General features: G+C 41.9%; 1 protein-coding gene across 3 annotated transcripts in view; it reads right to left on the bottom strand.

Moving 5' to 3' along the window:
* ESYT2 (extended synaptotagmin 2) overlaps positions 1-20,472 on the bottom strand; it is a 67,060-nt gene extending 46,588 nt beyond the window's left edge. For all 3 annotated transcript variants that reach the window (XM_065731531.1, XM_065731532.1, XM_065731533.1), the window contains exon 1: positions 19,981-20,472. In XM_065731531.1, the coding sequence (XP_065587603.1) occupies positions 19,981-20,334 (354 nt within the window). In that variant the 5' untranslated portion in view covers positions 20,335-20,472. The remainder of the gene's footprint in view (positions 1-19,980) is intronic.
* Positions 20,473-23,585: the final 3,113 nt, after the last annotated feature.

Here is a 23,585-nt window from a genome sequence, read left to right as displayed (position 1 = left end):
AAAAAAAATGAAACAAGTGACCCCTTGAATTATAACTGTCAGATTAATTTGCCTAAATCTATTGCCATCTTAACTCAAAATGACTAGAAAAAAAAAAAAACATAAAGATCCCAGCATTAAGAAAGTAATACAGCAGGATTCAAGCTCAATTTAGCAGCCCTTTACTTTTGTGTCCCAGTCAGTGAGGCAGGCAGGCCAAGGGACATTTTTGGTGAGACAGAACTGAGCAGGGCTGATGGTTTAATGCTGCCTATTCCAGGCAGCAATTTCCTTCTCACTCCAGAGCCTGGTGGCAGCAGCAGCTGGAGGACTTCCTCATTCTCACAGAGTCAGCTCTGAGTCTTCTTCTGCTCCACCCAACGTGAAAAGGCTGCTGCTCAACACAGCCACTCTTTTCCAATGAGAAGTAATTGTCCCTAAGTAAATTGCCACTAAATGAAAAGAAGAGTGAGCTGGAAGGGAAATCATGCAGAGCTTGTTAACTGTTAATAAACAGGTAATAATTATGGTTCCTCAAAAACATTGCAATTAACCACAGGCACTTGTTGCCTAAATTATCAAACAACTGCTGTTCCCATTACTTTCCAGCAATCTGATTTGCTTCCATTCAGCATACTTTCACATGGACTCTGTGTTTGCAGTCTTAAATATATTAAAATCATTAGCCTGAGCAGTGCAAAATCTGTATTTGGTATTACAAATGCAGTCTGTTGTCAGTATGAGATCAGGCAAGGACCGGATACAATCTGACTGAGCATCATATGCCTGTGTTGGATACGGAATGCCTTCAAATACAAAAGCATCTACAAGATCAGAAGGAGTCCGAGTATAGAAAATCATCTTTGCTTATATATGCTGTTACAGCCCACAGGGTACTCTATAGGACTGTAATAAGAAAGACCTATGTAAATTAGTAAGACTAACCACAGCTGAACCTAAAAGCTATATCAAACAAGCAGCACAGGGTTTGACAGTAATTGGCCACAAACAAATATATATAAATAAAATCAAATATCTGAAAATCAAAGGGAGAAGAAACCACCCCCACTATGAGACAGAGAGATTAAGGTAGGGAGGGCCTTACAAGCAATTGCTATGGCTCTCTGACCACTATATGAAACTAAAAGTAAAGTGGAAATAGCAGAAAAAATGGAAAACTATCTAAATGGAAGAAGCAGTTGTAATGGCAAGCAAGGTTAAAGATTAAATTTATTTATAAACAGGAATGTGAGGCATTTGAATGCTTGGACACCACATCGGAAAACAAAATAAACCATTAAAAAAAAAAAGAATTCCATGCTCTTTGAGCCAGATCTGCACCTATGGGACAGAGCAGCATCAGGCACACGTAGCTGGTGTCACATCAAATGTTCCTGCAGTGCACGCTGCCCCATGTGAGCCCTGCTATCAGTCCCACACCCCACAAACTGCCACGAGGCACTGCTGACATCCGCTCAGCACTTCCCCAGCACGATGCCTGCCATATTCCTCTGTCCCATGAGCTATCTCTCAGAGTCAAGGCAGGCATCGAGGTGAAAGCAGAAATTCCTTCAGCAACTAAACACGGAGTGGATTGGCCCTCGTAGGAAGGCTGAAACAAGCAGCTTTTCAGCATATCTGCGTCTAAATACTAACACATGAAAGCTAGCATAAAAAAAGGAATATACCTCAAGTATCAAAAAGGAGATTATCTAAATAGTTGAGGAAGCTCTATTTCATTGTAGCCCTCTGTTACTTCTATTCCTCTCTTCTTCACGTCATACCAAGCAGTTCAAAACTGAAATGAACAGCACCTCACACTCACACAGGATAAATATCCTGGTATTTCATAATGGGAACTTCCTAACAGTTTTATAATATTACATCTGGAAGTCAATGAAAACGACAAGCAGCAGTGTACAGGGTATTTTCTTGTAAAACAAGGCAAAGGTCACATAAAGAAAATCCTCCCTAAAATACTGCTCTGATGTGACTGACAGAGCAGCCCAGGAGCAGCTCCTACCATTCGAACTGAAGGATGCTGTGACAGCACAAGGCACAAGTTCAGTTTTCTCCATGCATATACCTTTCACTTCACTATCTACTACATATCCTTCACTCACACAGGCAGAGAGGCTTGCTGAGAACTGCGGTAATTTTCAGCAATTTGACTCATCAGTACAAAACCTACATAAAATTTGCTTAAGTGCTGCTATTTTTGCATGTGAGTACAAAGAGAGACTGTGCAAGTACACTGCAATACGAAGTTATCCAGAAACCTATTTTAGCAGCAGCTTGCTATAAAATCCTCTGGGATAAGCATTATAAGCAGCTGCTCTGGAAGAAGGACAGAACAGCAGTCTGCAGGCAAGGGAGCTGGGAAAAGCTTGTTCTAGCCTGATGCTCAGCCTCTGCAACTGCACCTCAGGAATGCTGGTCAGCCCAGAAATCCACTGAGCATCACTCACTTCCAGAAACATCACGGCTAAAACCTGTGAAGAACAACACACAAACAAACACCCCTTGACATAACACTTCTGGCCATACACTTTTCTTCCAAATATCTGGAAATATATTGGCATGAGTTTCTGTTACATTTGGACCCTAAATCTACCTTAAACACAGAGCATACTTCTGCTGGTGGAACCACGCAGCTTCCCTCTGTCTATCACACCACAAGTTGCACGCCTGTCTCTCTAAACAGACACCTTTAAAAGCCTTCAGTCCTCTGGCATAGTGTGATAGAGTGTAGCCTCATTTCTGAAGCACCTTCAAGCATGAACTTAGTTCCATTTACCATAACTCAGGCTACAGTATGAAGCCAGCTCTGCAGCTAACCTGCTTTATTTGAACTGCAGTTGAAGAGCATCCTGTAGTATTTTTCACCATTGCTGTGTTCAAATTTATTTTCTATTTTCCTTTTGGAAAAGGATTCCAAATTTCCAATGATCAAATTGGACTAGGATAGAGTGGTATTAAGTTGCAAGAACATTAATAATTTCCACTTTCCTTGCATGGAACCCCTGACATAAGACTGATCTTCTAATATAGATAAAGACATTTTTTGCTCCTCTGTTTTTTTTTTCCAGAGTTTAATGCAGGTTTCTGTTCTCAAAATGAGAACAAGAAATACAGTCATCAGAAATTAACTTTGCCAAGTAAAAAGGTTCATTTTGCCTTTATCCTCCTCTAAAAGTAAAAAAAATCACCACAACAAAAATAGACTGAGGAAATTAAGTTATGCTTCTCAGCTTAATGACTAGACTTTGTATTTTAAAAATCTCTTCACAAATAAAAATTCTTTTACATTTCATATGAGGGAGTTTAAATTTAAAAGGACTAATGAAATTACTGGAAATAATAGCAATGCATGGATGAAAACCATCTCCTTACGTTCACAGACCTACCAAGGTACCTGGGTGGTCTGCCCACCAAAAGCCAACTTTTTGACTACCTGGTTGAGTTCATATCCCTTATTCAGAAGCCACCCAGAGTAAGGACGCACTGGAAGCAATCCTCAAGGTAATGGAAAGTGAAAGATCCCCAACAAAAATCAAGGCATTCTTCAACTGAAACAGATTTATCTTTCTTCTACATTGCCAAATGGAACAGAAGCGAAGTTGAGCACTCCTTGAACTGAAGCGATAAGCACTTTGGTTTACCACTTAGTACCCAAGAGAGTGATATGACCTCTTAACTATTCAGAAGACCAGAATTTGTTACTATCTGTTAAGACAGCATAGTGCCCTCCGTCTCAGCTTTAGATAGTACACACAGCAACAGCAGTTGTATTTTAAGTGCCCATGTCCAATGGAAGGCCAGGACAAGTAGAGTTAAATAAATCAATAAATAAAGTACTGAACAGTATGACACATGACCAAAACAATCAAGAATATAACCAGTATTCACGAAGTCAGACATCACATGATAGCCAACACTACTGTGTCTCCAGATTCCCACAACTGCTACTCAAAGCACAGACTCAGATTTTAAATGGTCAGATTGCTGAAAGGTATGGCATGAACCAAAGCTCTAAGGACTCGTACTGAATTTTGCCACTTGAAAAATGCTGCACAGTATTACTTCTTGACATGTTGCTTACTTAATCTCTCTTGTTATTCTCAAAAGTAATTTCATTCATTTTTCTCATTTCCCTAGCAGCCTTAATTACCTTGAAATTTTAGCTTTCAGGTTAGTAAGTTTTATAAGTAATTTATAACTTTATTTTTAAAGTTACATCTTAAAAATATCATTTGTATTTTTAAGCATAGATGACAAATTCCTTACCAATTCTCTTGAGAATCCAGGCATGCTCCCAAGGATCCTACTGCATGCCAGAGTGTTTTGCTGTCTTCATGAACAACAGAAGAAAAATGTCCTCTCTGGATTGCTAAATACAAGCTTTCAAACTAGGTTATACAACCAGCATGGCAGCACAGTTTACCAGTCTTTGAATGGACTTGTGCATTTGCCACTGTCCTATATGACATCTTTATCTCCAAAGAGACAAAAAAAAAAAGCCTCAAAAAGTTGTGGTCCACAGCTGAATGTTCAGGTGCAGACAGGTGACAAGCATTGTTCCTCAGGGGTCAGTACAGGGACCAGTATCATTTAATATCTCTGTTGGTGGCAAGGACATCAGGATTGAGTGCACTCTCAGAAAGTCTGCCAGTGACAACAAACTGCTGCAGTTGACGTGGTGGAGGGAAGGGATGCCATCCCAAGGGACCTGGACAGGCTTGAGAGATGGTGTCATGAGCAACAAGGCCAAGTGCAAGATCCTACACTTTGGCTGGAGCAATCCCAAGCACAAATACAGGCTGAACAGAGAACGGATTGAGACAAGCTCAGAGGAGAAAGACTTGAGAGTACTGGTTGAAGAGAACCCCAACACAAGCCAGATGAGTGCCCATGCAGCCCAGAAGGCCAACTGTATCCGGGGCTTTTTTCTCTAGGAAAAAAGATTAAAGAAGCTAGGCTTAGTCGGCCAAGAGAAGAGGTTCCAGACAGATCTCATTGAGGCCCTTCAATATTTAAAAAAAGCTTATACACAAGATAAACATCAACTTTTTCATGTCCTGACAGCCCACCCCTGGAGTCACTCAAGGCGACGTTGGATGGGGCCCTGGGCAGCCTCATGTGGCGGGTGGCAACCATGCCCATGGCAGGGAGGTTGGAACTGGATGGTCTTTGAAGGTCCCATCCAACTCAATCAATTCTATGATTCTATGCTCTTTAAGGTTGCCTACCACCCAAACCATTCTATTACTTGTCTGCAGCTATGAAAAGAAGTGCTGTCTTTTCCGTCAAATTGCCAGCAACTCATACTGCTTCTATCTATACTAAAAGGTTAAAGATTTTGTCACACAAGAATGGAAGTTCTCCCTTTTGCTGTTTTAATATTTTCAAACATAGGTTTGCATTTTTATCACCCCAAAACCAGTAACATTAAATGCAAATTCAGGCCAAACAAGTATTCAGAACACGGTCATTATATATTTCTTACACTCCTTTGCCTGACTAACTTCTAAGCAAAGCAAAAGCATAAAATCTGTACATACTGTACTGCATGCAGTACTATCTAGCCAGATTTTATTCTTCATATTAGATGATTTTTTAAATATAATCAAAACCATCCTAGGCATAATTGACATCTTAAAATCTGTCTGTAACATTTCTAGCTGAAAAACCAGAAGCTTACTACATACAGTTCAGGAAGTACAAAGGATACATACAGTGTGTGGCAGTTTTGTTGAACCTGTCAGTTCTCAGTGATATACCCATCTCTGCAAATCTAAAACCATGCTGAGAAACTGACAGAAGGTGGAACATCCTGATTACAAGAAAATAAATGCGAAGAAAAAAAACCAAACATAAAAAAACAACACCACCACAATGTTTTCTTTGGGTCTCAGTTCAAATAGTGGTGACAAATGGTGAGGAGAAAAGCTCTGGTTAACTGATAGCATAAAATATTACGTGGCACACAGCATCTCTCTCTTGTTTTTCCATTCAAGCACTCACCAGATAGGCACAAAAATTCTCTGAAACTGTCCACATTTGTTTCTTGCCTTCCTCCCCTGAAGGACACCACCCACTCTACAGATCAGTTACAACACGCTCACTGTAACACTAGCACTCCATCCCCAAGTGCAAGAAGCTTGCCTCGACAGATACTGAGCACTGGGAAGTCCAAGCAGACTTCTTCAGAAAAAAACAGACACACAAAACCAAGTGTCATTTCTATATTTCTGGGCTGGTTCTTATATAAAACTCAGTGTTCTTAATGATCGGGTTTGCAGCAAGGTTTCTACCATTTGCTCTCTCTGAAAGGATTCTGCCTGCCCTCTCCCCCCACAAAGGGACCGTATTTCAGCACAGTACACAGCATGCAGTTAGTTGTTGGCAGGAGATACTCAGAACGCAACACACACCTCTTTGGCACCACTTACCAAGTCTTGCACTAGGTGAGATCAAAGGCCCAGCCTTACCCTGCAACCACAACTGAGGCTTAAGGAACAAGAGAACAGTAAGTACTATGAGGTTATCCTTCCCTGAACATACTTGCATTTTCTCTAAAGGCTGACTGTAGCCCTCAAACAGGATCACGCTGACAAAAGGAAACCAAAGAAATGCATCACTGGGAGACACTGGCCATTGAATTCTAATCCACTGCAACTGCAGGCATCATCATGCTATTTCTGTTTATAAACTCCACCTTTAAACCATGGAGTTTGCAGCCATTACTCAGTACAGAGCAGGCAGGACAGCTCTGGTGTGTTTTTGGTAGCGTGGGTTGCTAAGGAAAGACTGAAGCACTCTGCTAGACCAAGTTTCTATACTTAGGTATGCCACATCATATGTTTGAGCTACAAGGTGGAACCAAGACTCAGCCTGCCACCCGACTAAATTAACTGTTAGCCTCATTCTTATGTGTCAGTATTTACTGCAGGCATATCCGTTGGTTTTGAAATAAAAAAGTGCTTCCATTATATATTGAGGAGATCTTAAAAGTATGTGTTTCCAGTCCATGCCTACAGCTTGCCGTTCCTCTACTCATCTAAACTGCAGGTCTGTTTTAATAGCCTATCTTTCAACTGGAATAACTGCCCCATGACTGAGCTTAACACCTCTTACCTAAGAGGCCATTTTATAAGTATAGCAAGTGTGCTTAAATTAGACCTGCAGATGGAAGGGGTACCGTCAAAAAACAAACAAACAAACCAGCATCTACTCTTGAAAACACACACGTTTATGCTACTGAACTGCACAGTAACACCCAGCAAGCTGCAGTTTGCCGTAAGAGCCATGCTTTCTGTCAGCCTCAGTTACCAACACAGTAACAAAGTTCAGAAGCAGCAGGGCTTTCATACATAAATGCTGTATTTTATTATTCTGCCACTAGAAAAACTGGTAAAATCCTGGTTTTGGTAAAGACACTGATGAACTGCTATGAATTCAGCAAACCTGAGACTTGTGACAGCTTTGTGTTCCAGCTTGCTTGCAACTACACCAATCATAACATGAAAACACCACAGGAACTGCCTTAGGAAGAGCCCTCCAGCAGCTGGGAGCAATGCATGGGGTGACTTTGCCATGGAGTGCAGATATAGCACCTCTGGCACATACAGAACTAAAAGCAGACCGACAGCCAAGCACTGACACTTTGACACTGATATTAAATACAATTTGAAATAAACAGAATTTATCACAACTGCACTTACACACTACAAAGGGAGTTAAGTAGGACTAAAAAAAAAAGTTTTCTGTAAGTGACAAATTGAGAGAAATGCTTCTTGAAATCTTAAATAATTTTAATCACAAAATGAACCCAACAGCAAAATACCATCCAAAGCACTACAGGGTCTACGATGCTCCAAGAACAGATGAACAGTGCTGGGCAGGCACTCCTGAGTCTGTAATGTAATTTACTCCACACTCAGCAACAACAAAGTCAGAACACCTCATGTGGGATTGAAGAAAACAAGTGGGTATCACTGGATGTGCAGCACCTTTTCTCCCAGATGCTACCACACACTGCAATTGTACAGTCAAAACATTCCTAGAGATTTACCATCCCGTTGATCCTCTGACTTGTGCACACAGCAACGTTACTGGTCACTGGACTCTCAAGTCTTTATAAATCAACAGAACCAAGTTGGGGAAAAATATATTGCTCTGAGTAGCAAATTTGGGAGTTTCCAGTTTAAAGATTCAAATATTGGTGATCAATAGGATGATTCTGCTCTAATATGAAATGTGCATCTTTTGCAAGTTCAGCAATAATCTGTGCAACCCTCACCTGCTTTATCATTAACAGAGAGAAAAAAAGGATCTCTGCAGATATACCTGGAAACACTTGTCCCAGGTCACACAAACTTCTGAGGACACTTCTGATCACAAAGAAAAACCCAAATGAATGCAGACTTGTGTCCAAGTTTAGGTTAAGTAAACTCTCGTTTCAGACAGAAACAAAATATCTCACACCTAAAAATAATCTTGAGTATTAGTTCTACAAATGGAAAGAAATTTCTGTAAACTCAAGACAACAATCTGAACTCACAAGCATCAGCCTCCTCATTCCCTACAATCCAGCATCAGGAAACCTTGCACATGACAATGACAGAATAACTGCAGCACTAATTGGACTGCTCCAAGACAGAATCATCCTTAATCTGTAGTTTTCTTGACAGAAGTTACATTTGTGCAGACGTTCACATGTCTTTAAAGTCACTGTTACCACCTGAACTCTCAGTAGATTTTACAACAGATGCTGCTGTACAGTGCTCCTCATTTTTTCATTTTTATTAGCTCTACAAGAGAATATTTACTACATGAATTAATTAAAGATCCAACAGCTGTGGCCCAGATTGTTCCTTGCTAATTTTAAGCATGTAAAAAGTAGCAGTGAAGCTGTGACTTCATTACTCCAGGTTTTTATTGTTAAGAGAAAAAGGGTCTTCCTGCAAACAATGCACCTCACTCCTTCCCACTGACTAAAGACAAATGGCAGAGAGAGGCTTTCATCTCAAGAATGAGGTGCCCAAACTCAGCAGCATGAATCCACATTTCCGTCTGCTACAGCAAACGTCATTATTCATGCTAATTGGCAACAGCTTTTAGTTGATTGTGTTGTTTTAGACCTGAATCCCAGCCCAGGATGATTAATAGATATTTTCAGCAGCCTATCTCTGGTCTGTACGCAGATCTTAATCACATTTAATAGCTTTCTTGCAAACAATATCCCTCCTTTTTAGAAGGATGCAGTGATGACAGCTGGAATAGAATCAGATCTCCTGAGTAAAATGCCACAGTTCTTCTCAGAGATCTGCATAAATAGTAATTCATTTGTAGTTGTATCACTCCAGCTGAAAAAAGTACTTTGAAGAATTTGATGGAAGGCTTTTCCATATACAACTAGTCTCTGGCAAAAATTAATAAATTAAATTAAATTAAAATTAAAATTAATTAAAATAAATTAAAATAAATTAAATTAAAATAAATTAAAAAAAATAGCACATTTATTTCCATTGTAAAAGGCATAGAGAGGTCCAAATAAAAATGCAGCATTCTAACTGCCCAGAACGACTTGCTGCATCCACAATACAGCCCCAGGTCTCATCAGTGCATTTGGAAAATTCTCAGGGCATCAAATAGTAAGCTTAACATTTAGCTACAAATAATTTTTGTTTCAACTGGGTTGAAAATTTTCTATCTTCACAGCACAGTTGAAGATTTGTTTGCCTATGCAGAAGTCTTTCATCAAGACTTGTAAATGATAGCGGATAAAATAACACCATCGTTGAGATACGTACCACAATGTTTCATTATCCATGTTCACTTCTGTCCTTAGGAGCTCAATAGTGTTACTTTCTGTTTAAACAGTGACATCTCAAATCCTGCGTCACCGTTAATCTGAGCTGTCCTGAATCTGTTAGGTTTTACTTCCATTTTTTTCCATTTCTCCTACTCAGTGGGAGATCACCGTGTAACAGCTTTACTTATACACCGCATTCACCACAGTGCCACAGATAGGAACGTTATTTCCACGTGCTATGCAACGTAATCAATCACAGTGATAAAAAGCAGAGCTGGATTTCATTGCTTTGACTGCTGGAAGAAAAAAACAGAACACACAAAACCCACGAGATGACTGAGAAAAAGAAAAGTCATTTCCCTAAGCACTGCAAGCCTCAGGTGAGAAAATAAATGCCCTTACCAGCTCTCACAGGTTACATCTAATCTTGAAGCTCCCGTGTTACATGGGAAGCACAAATCAGAACTTTACAGTACAGGAAATTCCAAAGTGATTTGGCAGACCTTAAAATACATTACTTTTAGGAATGATTAATAATTTTGTTCTGTCAAGTGGATCCATTTCTATCATCTTTTCAAAAAGTTGAATTGAAAATATCCAACAGTTTTTCAGCTGGCATTATGAAGACAGAGAAGTGAACTGATGTTATTAAAGTCTAGGATAAATGCTTTAAAGCAACTGAGCAAAAGCTACATTCACTTCCATCCCTTCAAGTTACATGTAAAGCAGAAACATCTCCACTTCTTACCTGAAGTTATCTGTTAAATATTCCGTATGCCAAACACCAGATTCACTTAAAGATGAAAGACTGGATGCCTTCCACCAGAATTTACACACAGTATTCTCTGATTTCCTACCACCCACTTCCTGAGTAAATGTTTGAATGTCTTTAAGAGCTGCCCAGTAGGTTCCGTGTCCACTAGCTCCAAAAGAACTGCCCACCACAACTCCTTCCCAGTCCTGTTTGAACACCCAGAGTAACACTGTGCAGATTTTGTCCACAAACTAGACCTAGGAAGAATGTGAAAACGAACACAAAGGCATCTAATTTCAAGTATATAAACTTGTATTTACAGGGACAGCTTTGTCAGCAATGCTGTTATGGTGCACTAGTATCACAGTGCCAGAAAAACACAATGTTCAGGACATAGGAAGCGGGTAGATAGAAAACGTGTGAGCCCCGATTTACTGTTTTACAATAACATTCCTGTATCTCCTCATCTCTCATACAGTAAAATTAAGGTTTTTATTTTTACATGATAACCAAATCAAGTCTGCAGTTCTGTGGGCGGCTCTAATGAACTAGAAAGGAAAAACTCACTGAGTTTTCTTCAGCACATCCAAGTACCAAAATGAACAGACCGGTAATGCTTTTGTTATTCACAATCATCCTTTGGAGTACTCATAAAAGGTGGGGCACCCCGGACAGACTACAACTGCAACATTATCAAAACACAAAGGAACTGCAAGAACAACTCCTGGCAGAAGTTACTGGTGATGTCCATTTAGGTAAGACACGAGAAGCTACTATGTGCAACTTTTTAAGAAGTTTTACACATAGACAAATGTTGTAAATAACTAATTACCACAATCAAAGACTTACGTGAACAAAACAGGAGTAAGAAAATTGAGGCTATCAAAAAGAGATGGATAACTGATGCACATTGGAAGATTTAGATTAGACCTGAGGAAGCATTTCTTTTCTGAAAGAGTGGTCAGGCACTGGAATGGCCTGCCTAGGGAGGTGGGTGAGGCACCATCCCTAGCGCTGTTCAAGAAGCGTTTAGATGAGGTGCTAAAGGACTTAATTTAGTAGTTGTTTAGAGATAGTGATAGGAGGATGGTTGGACTAGATGATCTTATAGGTCCTTTCCAACCTTATGAACTTATGAACTTATGAACTTATTCGCATCAACACAGTACCTGCACCTAACACTCTGGAAAGAGAGGGAAAAAAACATTCCAAAATCCAAATATTTTCCTTAAAAGACAAACTGAAATAAAGCGAAGATGATCATGAGCAAACAGAGACAAAGACTACAGTTTAACCTATCAGTCACCAAATCAATCACCTAATCCATCACTTTTAAATCTTCTTGTACTGCATACAATCCAAGTGACAAAAATGCCAACTTCCCCCCTCCTCCCCACCTAACTGCTACTTGACATGTAACTGGCAGAGAGTGGGTGGGTGGAAAAGAGCTCTCTTTCTGGTTCAAGTATTTTAGGAGGAAGTGATCGGTTGAGGAACACAGTCGTTTAAAATATGTATTTAGTCAGCATCATAAAACTCACTACTAGACTAAGACAACTTCCTAGCACATATACAAGATAATTTAGCATTCTAATTAACAAGATGAATCAACAGACTGGAGGAGGAGGGAAAGGAAACCAAGTAAGAACAGACGTTTCTTCATTTGAAGTGTCATACAATCACTGCGGTAACAACAGCCTGCTTGGAAACACTCAGATCAAACTCGCTCACTGCCAACAAATCGGGTTCGTTCTGTGAGGCCGCAGGGAGCGGCACCAGGCACAGTCTCGTAATTCTCCTCCCAACAGAAGAATGCCACGAAAGCTTGTCAAGTTTTTGAATACAGAATTATAAGCAGAATTTACTGCTGCATTCTGAAGCTAACCAAGATAGCAGCTTACAGAATATACAGTGTGAAGAAGGACATCTGAGAAAGGATAGGGACATCTTTTCAGTAAAGGAATGCAGATCCAAAACAAGGCACAAAGAAGCAAGTACTACAAAGAAGCAACAGCAGTGCTTACACGTGAAGCAAACTAAGGCCTGCCTCAGCAGACAGATTCAATTTGAGGCTCTGTCCCTCTCACACTCATTTCTTTCTGTAAGCTATTTCAAACTGAACAGCACAGGTTTTAAGAACAGAGGTGTGGACTGCAACTGCAGGATTAATTCAAAGCAGAACACCTGGGTGTTTATATCCCACCTTCAACCCTTCAGCATGCCTTGTGGGATCTTCACTAAATTAAATTGAGAAGACACTGCTTTTTAAAAATATATTATATTTATATTTTTATATTTATTTTACACAAGTGCCCCTGTTTTCTTCCCACCTTCCCTTAAGGGCAGAAAGTGATGGAACACAATGAAAATGGATTGCAAATACATTTAATTTCTTATTTGGTGTTCATCTTCCAATCCTTCCCCAAAGAAACTATTTCAGTTTGGGTAAATCACATGAGCCAGTACCTATCCAAAAGAATGCAAAAAAATTAGACAACCTCAATTCAAGCAAACACGTGGAAAAAGGTGTGCAGCTTATACACAAGTACAAATCTCTTGGGTGACAGAGCTTGCTTTAGAACTACAATGTAGACCTGACCCAGCTGCTATATGATAAGGACAGCCAAATGACAATGTAGAGCTCCCTTGTCACATGGCAGTTATTTTCAGCCAAGCAAAACCAGCTCCACATTTCTAGTAGCGACTTCCTGAGGCATCATTCCAGACTGCTCCAGCTGAAAACCGTTAGCCCCATCTCCAGCATTCAACTGCTGCTGAGAATTCTGCAGTCACATCAGGGCGTAGCAGACAAAACTCAGTGCACTGACTCATTACCCAGGAACGCTCTGCTTCGGAAGGTTATTTATATAACTGGAGATCCGCTGGAAAACGGTATGTTTTAGCAATTTGCAGCACAGAATTTTCAAACTAGCTATTTAGCTGACAGCCATCTCAACAACTCATGAAGCTCTACTACTTCCCAAACAGAACGCCTCTCTGAAGAGCCTCCATCTCCTCCTTTTTGCTGGTACACTTAACAGGTAACCAATCTGTCCTAGTTTTGTCTGGGCTGGAATTGTTTTCTTCTGAGCACTTGGAATGTTGTTGTTCCAGGTGAAAAACAATGCTGATAACACACTGATGTTTACAGCTGCTGCCAAGCAGTGCTGTACAAAGCCAAGGCCATTCTAGTTTCTCAGAGAAGGAGCTGGGAGGGAGCAGAATTAGGACAACTGACTTAAACTGGCCAAGGGATATTCTGTGCTGTAAGATTCCACGTGGAAGGAGTTCTGAAGGGGGTGGGAGTTCATCTCTTCCACTCGGGGGGGAGGCTAGCTGGGCATCAGTTGGTGGTGAGCAATTCTTTGTCCATCACTTGTTAAATACACTCATCTACATATGCAAATATATATATATATATAGTCATATCTATTAATTTTTTCTTTTCTCTTAGTAAAGTTTTATCTCAACCCATGAGTTCCTTGTTTTTTTTTCAATTCTCCCTTCCAGCCTACTGGGGAGTGGAGGGGAATGAGCAAATGACTGTGTGGTGCTAAGATACCTGCTGGGTTAAACCACAACACAAACACTGCTATTTCACGCAGCTGAAGACCGAAAGCTAACAAAACCTATCATAGAATAATTTATGCTGGAAGGAACCTCTGGTGCTCATCTGATCCAACCACCCTCAAAAAACAGGGCTGACTCTGAAGTTGACTTGAAGTGTCCAGAGTTGATATATTTGATAAGTATGTATGTTTAAATGTTATCAAAGAACCTGGATGTGCAACTTGACATTATAAATTTTCCAAGTGCATATCCACAAAAACTTCTCAACAGTGTAATTTGTCACTTGCTTCTAAGAGAGCCCTCTTCATGCACTCTATTGCTCCATTTCACTTCAAACCTGACCATAGGCTTCCACATCCTCCTTTTTGTAGGCAGCACAGTAAACTAACTCTAGGAAACAATCCAGCTGAATGCTCAACCTGGCAAAAAACAGTCCTTAGTTGGCCAAGTAAATTCTAATGCAGGCATGAGAAGGCAGTGGGAAAATGCAACTGTGTGCAGGACATGCTTTTTGTCAGGAGTGTGCTTTTACTTCATTTTGAAACTGCAGAATCATTCGCTTTGATTTAACTGCTGAACTCCCTGAGTCTCTCTGGAATAAGCTTATTTGAGCACAGAGAAAAGCAGCACTGGGCTTACATATAAAACTTATGGATGCTGTTTATATACATTCTCATGAATAAGGAATGGTTAATGGGAAGAATCTTGAAAACTCCCACTGTTCTTCTTTTAACAGTATCACAGGAAGCACATAGAGGGAACAGAGCAAAACTGAAAAAAGGCTGCAGCATTTAAACTGCAAAGAAAATAAAACTCCACAAGTCCAGTGACAACTGGTACACGAAGGTTGGCAGGAACTACATAGGAATAAAAATTAGAACTGAGTTGAAGATGGGAATCAAATAACTGCAAAGAGGCCAAGGAGCACCTTTTCTCCACCCTGAAACACCTTATCAATGAGATTCAAGAGAGGCTACATGAGCTCCGGTGAAATAAAGGAATGTGCTAAGGAGTAAGAGACACATCAAGAGAAGTATCCGAAGCTGAAGTGAATGGAATGGATTTAGCCAGACCAGGGAACCTACTGAACACATGCCATAGTCTGTAACGGACTCAGGGCAAACTGATCTGGTGGAAAGACTCCTGTCCATGGCAGGGGGCTGGAACTAGATGATTTTAAGGTCCCTTTCCACTTTTTCATTCAACATAAAACTATCTTATGATTCTACAATTCTGATTCTTGAAATACACCTCTGTAATGGAACACTTTAACGAAGTGAGTTTAATCTGGACTCGTTTCAGTCCAACGGGGAAAGAATCAACCACTGCTACCAGTTCAACAATCCATCTTTCTATATCCTTTCTTTTCATTACGCATTCACAGACTAAGACAAGGATTTAATTTTTCTTTGAAGAAGTGCAGCATTTTCCCTGAACGTGGAAATGTAGCTCCACATATATTTCAAGTTCTGCTTGCCAAGCTTACATCAAACTCAGAAGCTGTCCCCTAGCAGCTCCAGAGCTCCTTAGGAAGGAGTAGTAGCAGGCTAAAAACGTTCAGAACAGCTATCCACATTGCCAGCATCTAATACAATGGAATCCGTAAAAGATGGAACAGTAACAGAAATAAGAGATTTTTGTATCTATATGATGAACCACACCAATCCAATGACCTAAGTTAGTTTATAATCATTAATTGCTGCTTTCAAAACCTGATATACTGTATAAAGCTCTACCAAACTATCCCCTGTATTCTCTGAAAGCTATTTAACAACTTCATTTTATAACAGGTTTGAAAAGCAGCTTCCAGAAACCCACATCACAGCACAGACATACTGTCAACAAGAAATTGCTGCAAAGTTCAAAAGAATTTATGCCAAAGGCAACTTGAGCAATTAAAAAACTTCTGTGCAATTATTAGCGATGGCCGGAAAAAATGGGAGATAATTTGATTTATATTGCAGCTTAATTCAAAGATGTTTATTTTACTAGAAACAACATTCTATTTGTTCTGTTATTTTAAAATCCAGTTTCTCTGGATGCTACAGAATTGCTTTGAATACTCAAAACTTCTATGGCAGGCTTTCATTACTATTAGCTAGTATGAAAACATTTGTATAATCTTCCTATTTACCAACAGGCCCTTATGCAAAGATAAAAAATGGAATGCGTATCCAACTACATTCTGTGATGTGTCAACAACCTCAAGCAGCAGTAATCTAAAGCCAGAAGAAGCTTGTCGAAGAGGCAGAAAAGGTGGACAGTTACTCATGGTTCCCCTCATCCCTTCTGTAAAACTTTGCACTTCAGTGCCAACATCTTTATGACTTCTGCCTATTCAAATATAGCAAAAGTCAGTCCCACACCCCTGTCTTCCAAAACTACTCAGGCAAAAAAAACAGCACTGGCATACTTGAATGAAGATAAAATAGACACAGCTTCCTCAGTTATTCAAACAAACAGTACATTTGAAGAATACATTTGAAGTAATTCCAGAAGTCTCTACTAACTGTTAGATAATATCAACTTGTTATATTGAAAAACATAAACAAACATGGCACTGAAGAAATCCATTTGTTTATCAGGTTTACTGAGTAAATAATTACATCAGTAGAGTCTTTGGAAATTCCTGTCCTAAACTATCAGCCTAAGATCCAGTCTACAAGTTCAATTCTACAGCATTCAGAAGTCAGTCACTACACCAAACACACATAAGAGCATCACCTCCTCTATCCTCTGTACTCTGCAGATGTAACTCAGTACAGGATATGACTCTGCAGTTACAGCTCTAACGTTCCTTCTTTCACCAACATACTGAATTATCAGTATAGATCAGTTATTACTGAAATCTTCACTGCTCTGACCACATAGTTAAAGTATTTGACAAGCTCATGGTAGGGTTGGGGGGGGGGGAGGGGGAGGGGGGAGGAAGTATATACATATATATTATTCTAACATGAGATTAAATATAAATAACTTCATAGTTATCTAGGCAACATATTCCTAGCATACCTGGCACTGGCACATAGGCAAGTATCTGAACTTGGAGCTATTCTTTTTGTCCTCCACTAGAAAAGGGAGGAAACAACCTGCAGTGATAGCAGCACTCAGGAGAAAAAGCAACCCTAACATACAGATTGCCAACAATCCCTACTGTATCCCAACCAGATCACACAATAAAATGTCACTGTGAGTTTCAGAAAGTGTAAATAGTACACAAAAGATTAATTATTGTGAAGAGGTAAATGTGCAATTTTTATTTTCCCAGATCTATCACTATTACGAAGGAAAATGACTGAGTGGTGGAAGGTGACAGGATCCAGAAACTGACTGTGAGGTCCCTGACCAAGGGAATGTGACATCAGTGAGAGATGATTGTCTAGCTTGGTCATGCACCTGGACTCCAGCTGAACATGTCTTGGAGACCTGGAATGTTGAGCCAGTCTTCAAATCATAGAATGGTTTGAGTTGGAAGGGACCACAAAGATCGTGAAGTTCCAACTCCCCTGCCACAATCAGGGCTGCCAGCCAATAGATCTAGTACTAGATCATCTCATCCTGCTTGAGCTGTGGTGTGGGGACTGCTGGCATCAGTTTTCAGCGTCTATTCCCCAGCCCAGGGCAATCATCACCCTGATCTGTCCAGGCTGCGGGCAGTCAGGATAACGTTGCCTACTTGATCCTTGTCTCCAACAGCTTTATTATGACTGTGTGGCGTGGCGGATGCAGAACAAACCAAGTTAGTCCCCACGTGGGGGAAAGATAAACACCATCAAGCACTTGGTGAGGGCAGACAATTAGTTGGAGTACTCTGTCCCAGAGCCTGCATGACACTCAGACGACAGCCTGCAGGATAAGCAGGGAGCTGCAGAACCAGTGCTCAAGGCTTCTGAGCTCAGCTTCCCACCTGAGATCTCAGCAGCACTTTCATGGAAGCACCCAGGTGACCTTAAACTGCTGTTCCACTGTCTGCAGGAGGAGTTGGACATGGTCTCCATCAGCAAGGGATGGGAAGGGCTGGCAGGGCAGAGCACCATCACCTGTCTCCTGTGATATGATGTGATAGTAAGGAGATGTCAGACTGCATACATACCTAGTATCTCAATTACTTGAGATACAACTGAAACTCATGAGTCTTCAGGAAAACAAACAGATGCTGTCCAAGGCAGGTTACACAGACAGCAAAAAGACTCACTCAGAGCTTAACAATTATGACAGCAGACATCAAGGATAACTTTTGTTTTGGGTGGTCTTCAAAACTGCATTACTTTCCAAATTGTACATAGCCCGAAAGCTACATTTATTTGGACACAGGATACTTACAGAAAACAGCATACAGTTAGCAGAAGGAAACAAAAAAAAAAAAACAACCAACAAGGTCTTCAAAATCTGAGAATGTGATTCAAGGGAAAAAAAAGAAGAAAAGGTGATCTATGATACATCTGCCAACTGACATATCACTAAGTCACACTCTGGGGAAGCCCTGCCATATCAGAAAGTCACACCCTGGGGAAGCCCTGCCTATTGATCAGCTGCTCTCTCACAATACTATGATTTACAGCTGTTTGCAGCCAGCACTCATCCTTCTCTCTGAATTTCTTCCCACAGCATATGTCGGAAGAAGCCCCTTTCTAAATTTTTAGTTATTCAGACAAAGAATTAATTGCCATTTTATCAAAAGTAACAAATTATGAAAAGAAAAAAAGCCAACAGCTCTTACATTAGCTCTATGATTTCTAATTTAAGACTTGCATCTCAGCTCCACACAATAAACCCATTTCATCTCTTTTGAAGAGAGCCCCCACTTTACTACCACCTTTCCCTAGAACTTAGGTAAAAGACACAAGAAAACAGAAGCAAAAAGCCTCCTACTTCACACCTATATGCTGCAAGTGCTCTGCATGCTCAAACTCCCATACCGTCCTTCTTGGAGCCAGGATGGGCCACATCAGGTGTAAATTTGATCACGTGAAAGCAGCAGCTGGGACACTTACTGCAGCCCTGCCTTGTGTGGGGTCACTGCACCCAGCAAAGACAGCTGTCAGAGAGGAGTGGGGAGCAGCCAGAAGCAAAACCATGTAGAAAGAGTTAGCAGGAGCCCTCGAGGCTGCTGCTGGTGTGGAGACAGAGAGCTGTAAGCCCCGCACAGCAGGTTATTATAGCAGAACAGACTGGGAGGAACACTGCTGGGCAGCTGGCTGTATGTTGTGTTTAAAGAAAAGCATTAACACTCCGAAGTAAGAATTAGAAAGAAAGGGTATTCAGCTTCGGTGCCGTTTCAGCTACAAACTCAGTTTAAAAAATGGGAGCTCCAAAGATTGATTAGAAAGCTCCAAACCTCAAAGGTGGCTTTCACTTTCCAAGGAAGCCCTTCACAGCCAACCGCAGAGCAGCACAAATCAGGCCACCCGCGCACCCCACAGCAGAGCCCTGAACCCACCCGCAGCACCACCTCCCCTTCCCGTTAAGTAACGCGTCACTGAAAGACGCAAAACAGTTCGGACACCGATTCCGTCACCTCCGAGCTCAACTTTTTCAGAAAACACCTAGGGGGGGAAATACGCGCCGATCCCTGAGAAGTTCAGCGCTGCCGGGGAAGCCCTGCGCGCGGCCGCCTCCGCTACTACCGGGCTCGGGCTAACGGCAGCGGGGCCGCGATGCCGGGGCGGAGGGATGCTCCCCGGGCTCGCCCAACGTATCCCCACGCAGGACGTGCTCCCCGGGGACGGTATTCCCGCACCTCTTCCCTCCCGGCCCGCGGCCAGTCGCTGCCCGCAGGAGGGGCCTCGGCCCCGGCCCGCCGGGCTCGGAGCGGCGTCGGAAGCGCCGCAGAGCGTCGGCCGCGCGCTCCCGCACTCACCCACGCAGGCAGATCGGCGGAGGAGACGCTGAGCCGCACCGCCTCCTCCTCGTCCTCCAGGAAGGCGAGCGCCCGGCCCAGGCGGGAGGTCTTACCGCCGCGGTGCCGCCGGATCCAGAAGAGCCCGCACAGGGCGATGAGCACCCAGCTGAAGCTCAGCCCCAGGTAGCCCAGCACGTACACGGGGAAGATCAGCACGAAGCTCCTGGCGAACTGCGACACCAAGCCCGTCACATCCACGCTCAGCATCGAGGGCGGCGGCGGCTCCGGCCCCGCTTCCCCCCCGGCCGCCGCTTTCTCCGCCGCGGCGGGAGTCCCCGCGCCGGGGGACTGCTTCTCCGCGGCCCCGCTCATGCTCTATCGCAGCGGCGGCTCCTACGAGTGCGGCCGCTGCTCCCGCTCCTCCTCCTCGGGCGCTGGCTGCGAGCTCACAGGGGGCAGGGCGGCAGCGTCTCGCATCCTGCGCCCAGCCCCGCTCGCCGCGCACCGACACCAACCGCCGCACGCTTCCGGGTTCAGGGCGGCCCGGCCCCACACGCCGACCGCCGCCGTAGGGGGGGGGGGGGGGGGGGGGGGGGGGGGGGCGCCGCCGCCAGGGGGAGCATCGCCCTCAGCCGCCGCCATTGGCGCCCGGCGCAGTACGGCCGCCCCCTCTCCCCGCCCAGCCCGCTGTCCCGCGGGGCCCGCCCGAGGCAGCCCACGCCCGAGGGTTCGCCTGCGGGCAAAGCGCGTGCTTTCTGTCCGCTCGCTGCAGTCACGTACACGGTTGTGAAGCTCGCCTGAGTTGCAGCTCTCTGTAGAAAGCTTCGTGTTTTACTTCGCTGAGGGAGATTTTATTAAGAGATGGAGTGATAATTAAGTTGGAGGAACCAAAGGCTGGGCACTTGCCTGAGGCGCAGCGGGTGTTTCCTGAAGCCCTGCTCTCACGTCCCCAAATGGAGCTGGCTCCTCTGCCATCTCGTTAATGTACAGCAGTTCCAGGGGATTACACAAACCCTGATCTGTGGGACTAAGAAATCCTGATTTGCTGCGTCTTGTGTCCCTTTATGACAGTAACGTTCCCTTCTCACATCCTCCTTCCTCCCATTTCCTTATCTCTTCAATAATTTTCATACAATCACCAGTTGCTTATCCGTAACTGTGCTTAACAGTTTGCTGCTGTGCACTTGCTGCTTAACCTCAGGTTTTTTTTTCCTTTGGCTATAAATGGCCAACCTTTCTCCAGCAGCACCAAGTCATGGCTTGTTCTCCTTTCTTCAGCTGCCAATTTTCATGGAAGCTGTAGGACTTTGAGACTGAGATTTGCAGGCAAGGAAAGGGGAGAGCAAATCAGGCCGATAGGCTGAAAAGTTATGAAAACACATACAAACAGACAAATAAGGAAGCTTTATTAGCATCATTTCCTTAAGAAATGAAAACAACTTAATCTCAATTTTCCAGGGAAATAGAATCAGAAGAGAAATGGCACAAAAGTAAAAGCTGTTTAACCAGTGCTGCACAGAATTAGAAGAAATCCAGATCTTGATGACTGAATGTGTTGGTACTGTTATCATTTTCCCAAATTCTCTCCATGACATTCAGGCTCAGAGGATGACTCAAGAAAAACTACTTCAAGCCCTTGGTTATAGGTCTTGGACTGCAGTGCTCCCTTTTATTTCCCTATCTAGTTTCACAGTATCAGAAGCAGAACATACCTGTACCACAAACCAAAAATGAAAATTCAAAACAGCAAGAAAAAGAAAAAAAAGTGATTGAATTAGCATGACATTTTGCCAACTAACACTTTACCATATGCTGCATCTTGTTCTGCTATCTTTTATGTCTCAGTGCATATTCTGCAAATGAGCTGGATATAGAACTCATCGAGGAGTACCCTGTACAGTCAGTAATACGCATCAGAAAAATCTGAATCTTGTAGTAGCATTTGGCATGACAAACATAATTGTGGGCCTGACAGCTGAGCACTGATCTCAGGCAGACTAATGAATGAGATGATTCTGAACTCTGAGTAAAGGCGATACAGTGCCAATCAAGTAGGCAAACAAAAGCAGGATCTTCTAAGATTAATTTGAAACACGTTTATCTGTAGCATCAACAGAAAGTTCTGATCATAAAGAGGTTATTGCTGACTTCTTAAAACTTCTGTAGGTAACTGATCTGGCTCCACGCAGTAGTTGGATGAAGAAACTGGGCGGTATGAAATTAGTATGCTATTAATATAGTAGGGACAAAAGAGTCCTGTTAAGATACAAACTCTGCTGCTGGAGGATAAGTTACAGTCATTTATTCTATTAGAGCATTCGATACAGTGTTCCTGATAAACAGAAGTTATTTGTTTGTTCTTATCTTTTTGGTGCTTCAAATTACTTAATAATTTGCTTTGGCAACTTGGTTTGTTAAGCTAATTCATTTCATTCCTGATCTTATTTTCAATACTTACAATAGCAGTCTTGAATGCACAAAGTACTCATGAAGATAGTCACAGCACAGAGGTTATTCTGACTTTTCCTTAAGTATCCTATGGTGAATTGTATCAGCTAGAGAGCTGCTTATATTTCTCTCAGATATTTTTTCTTCTCACCACCACTTTTGTAGGCTTGTTGCCCCCTTCCAGCATTCCTTTATACACATTCTTAGTCATTTGTGTATGTTCTCTATTTTTACATGATTACGTTTACACAGATGGGACCATTTATGTTAAAGGTTTGGAAATATCATGGAAAAAATATTTTTATTGATGTGTACTTCTGTGTTTGATTTCATCCAGCTGTCTCAAGCTGCTTCAGATCATCTAGTATAAATTATTATTTATTATTGCTGATGCTATTGCACGGTATTTATACATGCTTTCCACTATAATGTATTGTTCTTACCTTGATCACTTTATCTCCCCCAGCAGGACTCTTTTAAATTTAAAACTAAAGATGCAGCTCACTTCAAGGATCCACATTTTCACTGTTATCTGTTCAAAAACCTGGAAGTATGACTACCATAAGAATTGGGAACACTTTGTAAGAGGAAATGTATGCACCTATATGCTTATTATTAGCATGTAAGATTTCTTTGCATCTTCAGCAGAGATTAGTTAAAAAAAAATTGAAACAAAAGAGCTACAAAGACTGGATTCTAGCAAATTAATCATGAGAGCAAGTCACAAGTCTCTTCCTTAATACACAATCTATGATCTTTCTTTTTTCCTTTTATAATAAAATACACACTTTACATCATGGTGTCAGGGTGCGCGTGACTAACATTGATCTTTATAAAAACAGGAGACTACTGACATTTTTTTTCCCATTAGATTGGTGAGAAACTGCAGTTTATTTTGATAAAGGGTGGAAACATGAAACATGCACAAATTTTAGTTCTGTTATTCTGCAGGTGATACTCCAATTTGTGTTCTCATACAGCAGTTAAGCTTCAGTTTGATCACTGGCTTTGAATTTTGAGGTCTGTACAAACCCTCTAGCGATGCCTTCCCACATCTGTGATTTTTCTCCTGTCATAAAGCTGCTTGACTGGTAGACTTGGTTAGCGAGAATAAAAAGCTATTGGTAGCAAAAACTGTTGGATTTTGGTAACTGATATGCGCGCACATTCTAAAG

The sequence above is a fragment of the Cyrtonyx montezumae genome, unplaced genomic scaffold, assembly GCF_038088225.1.
Source record: "Cyrtonyx montezumae isolate F1298 unplaced genomic scaffold, pur_monq_1.0 scaffold_14, whole genome shotgun sequence".
NCBI classification, from domain to species: Eukaryota; Metazoa; Chordata; class Aves; order Galliformes; family Odontophoridae; genus Cyrtonyx; species Cyrtonyx montezumae.
The sequence above is the reverse complement of the archived record's forward strand: the minus strand, read 5'-3'. Positions and strand labels throughout refer to the sequence as shown.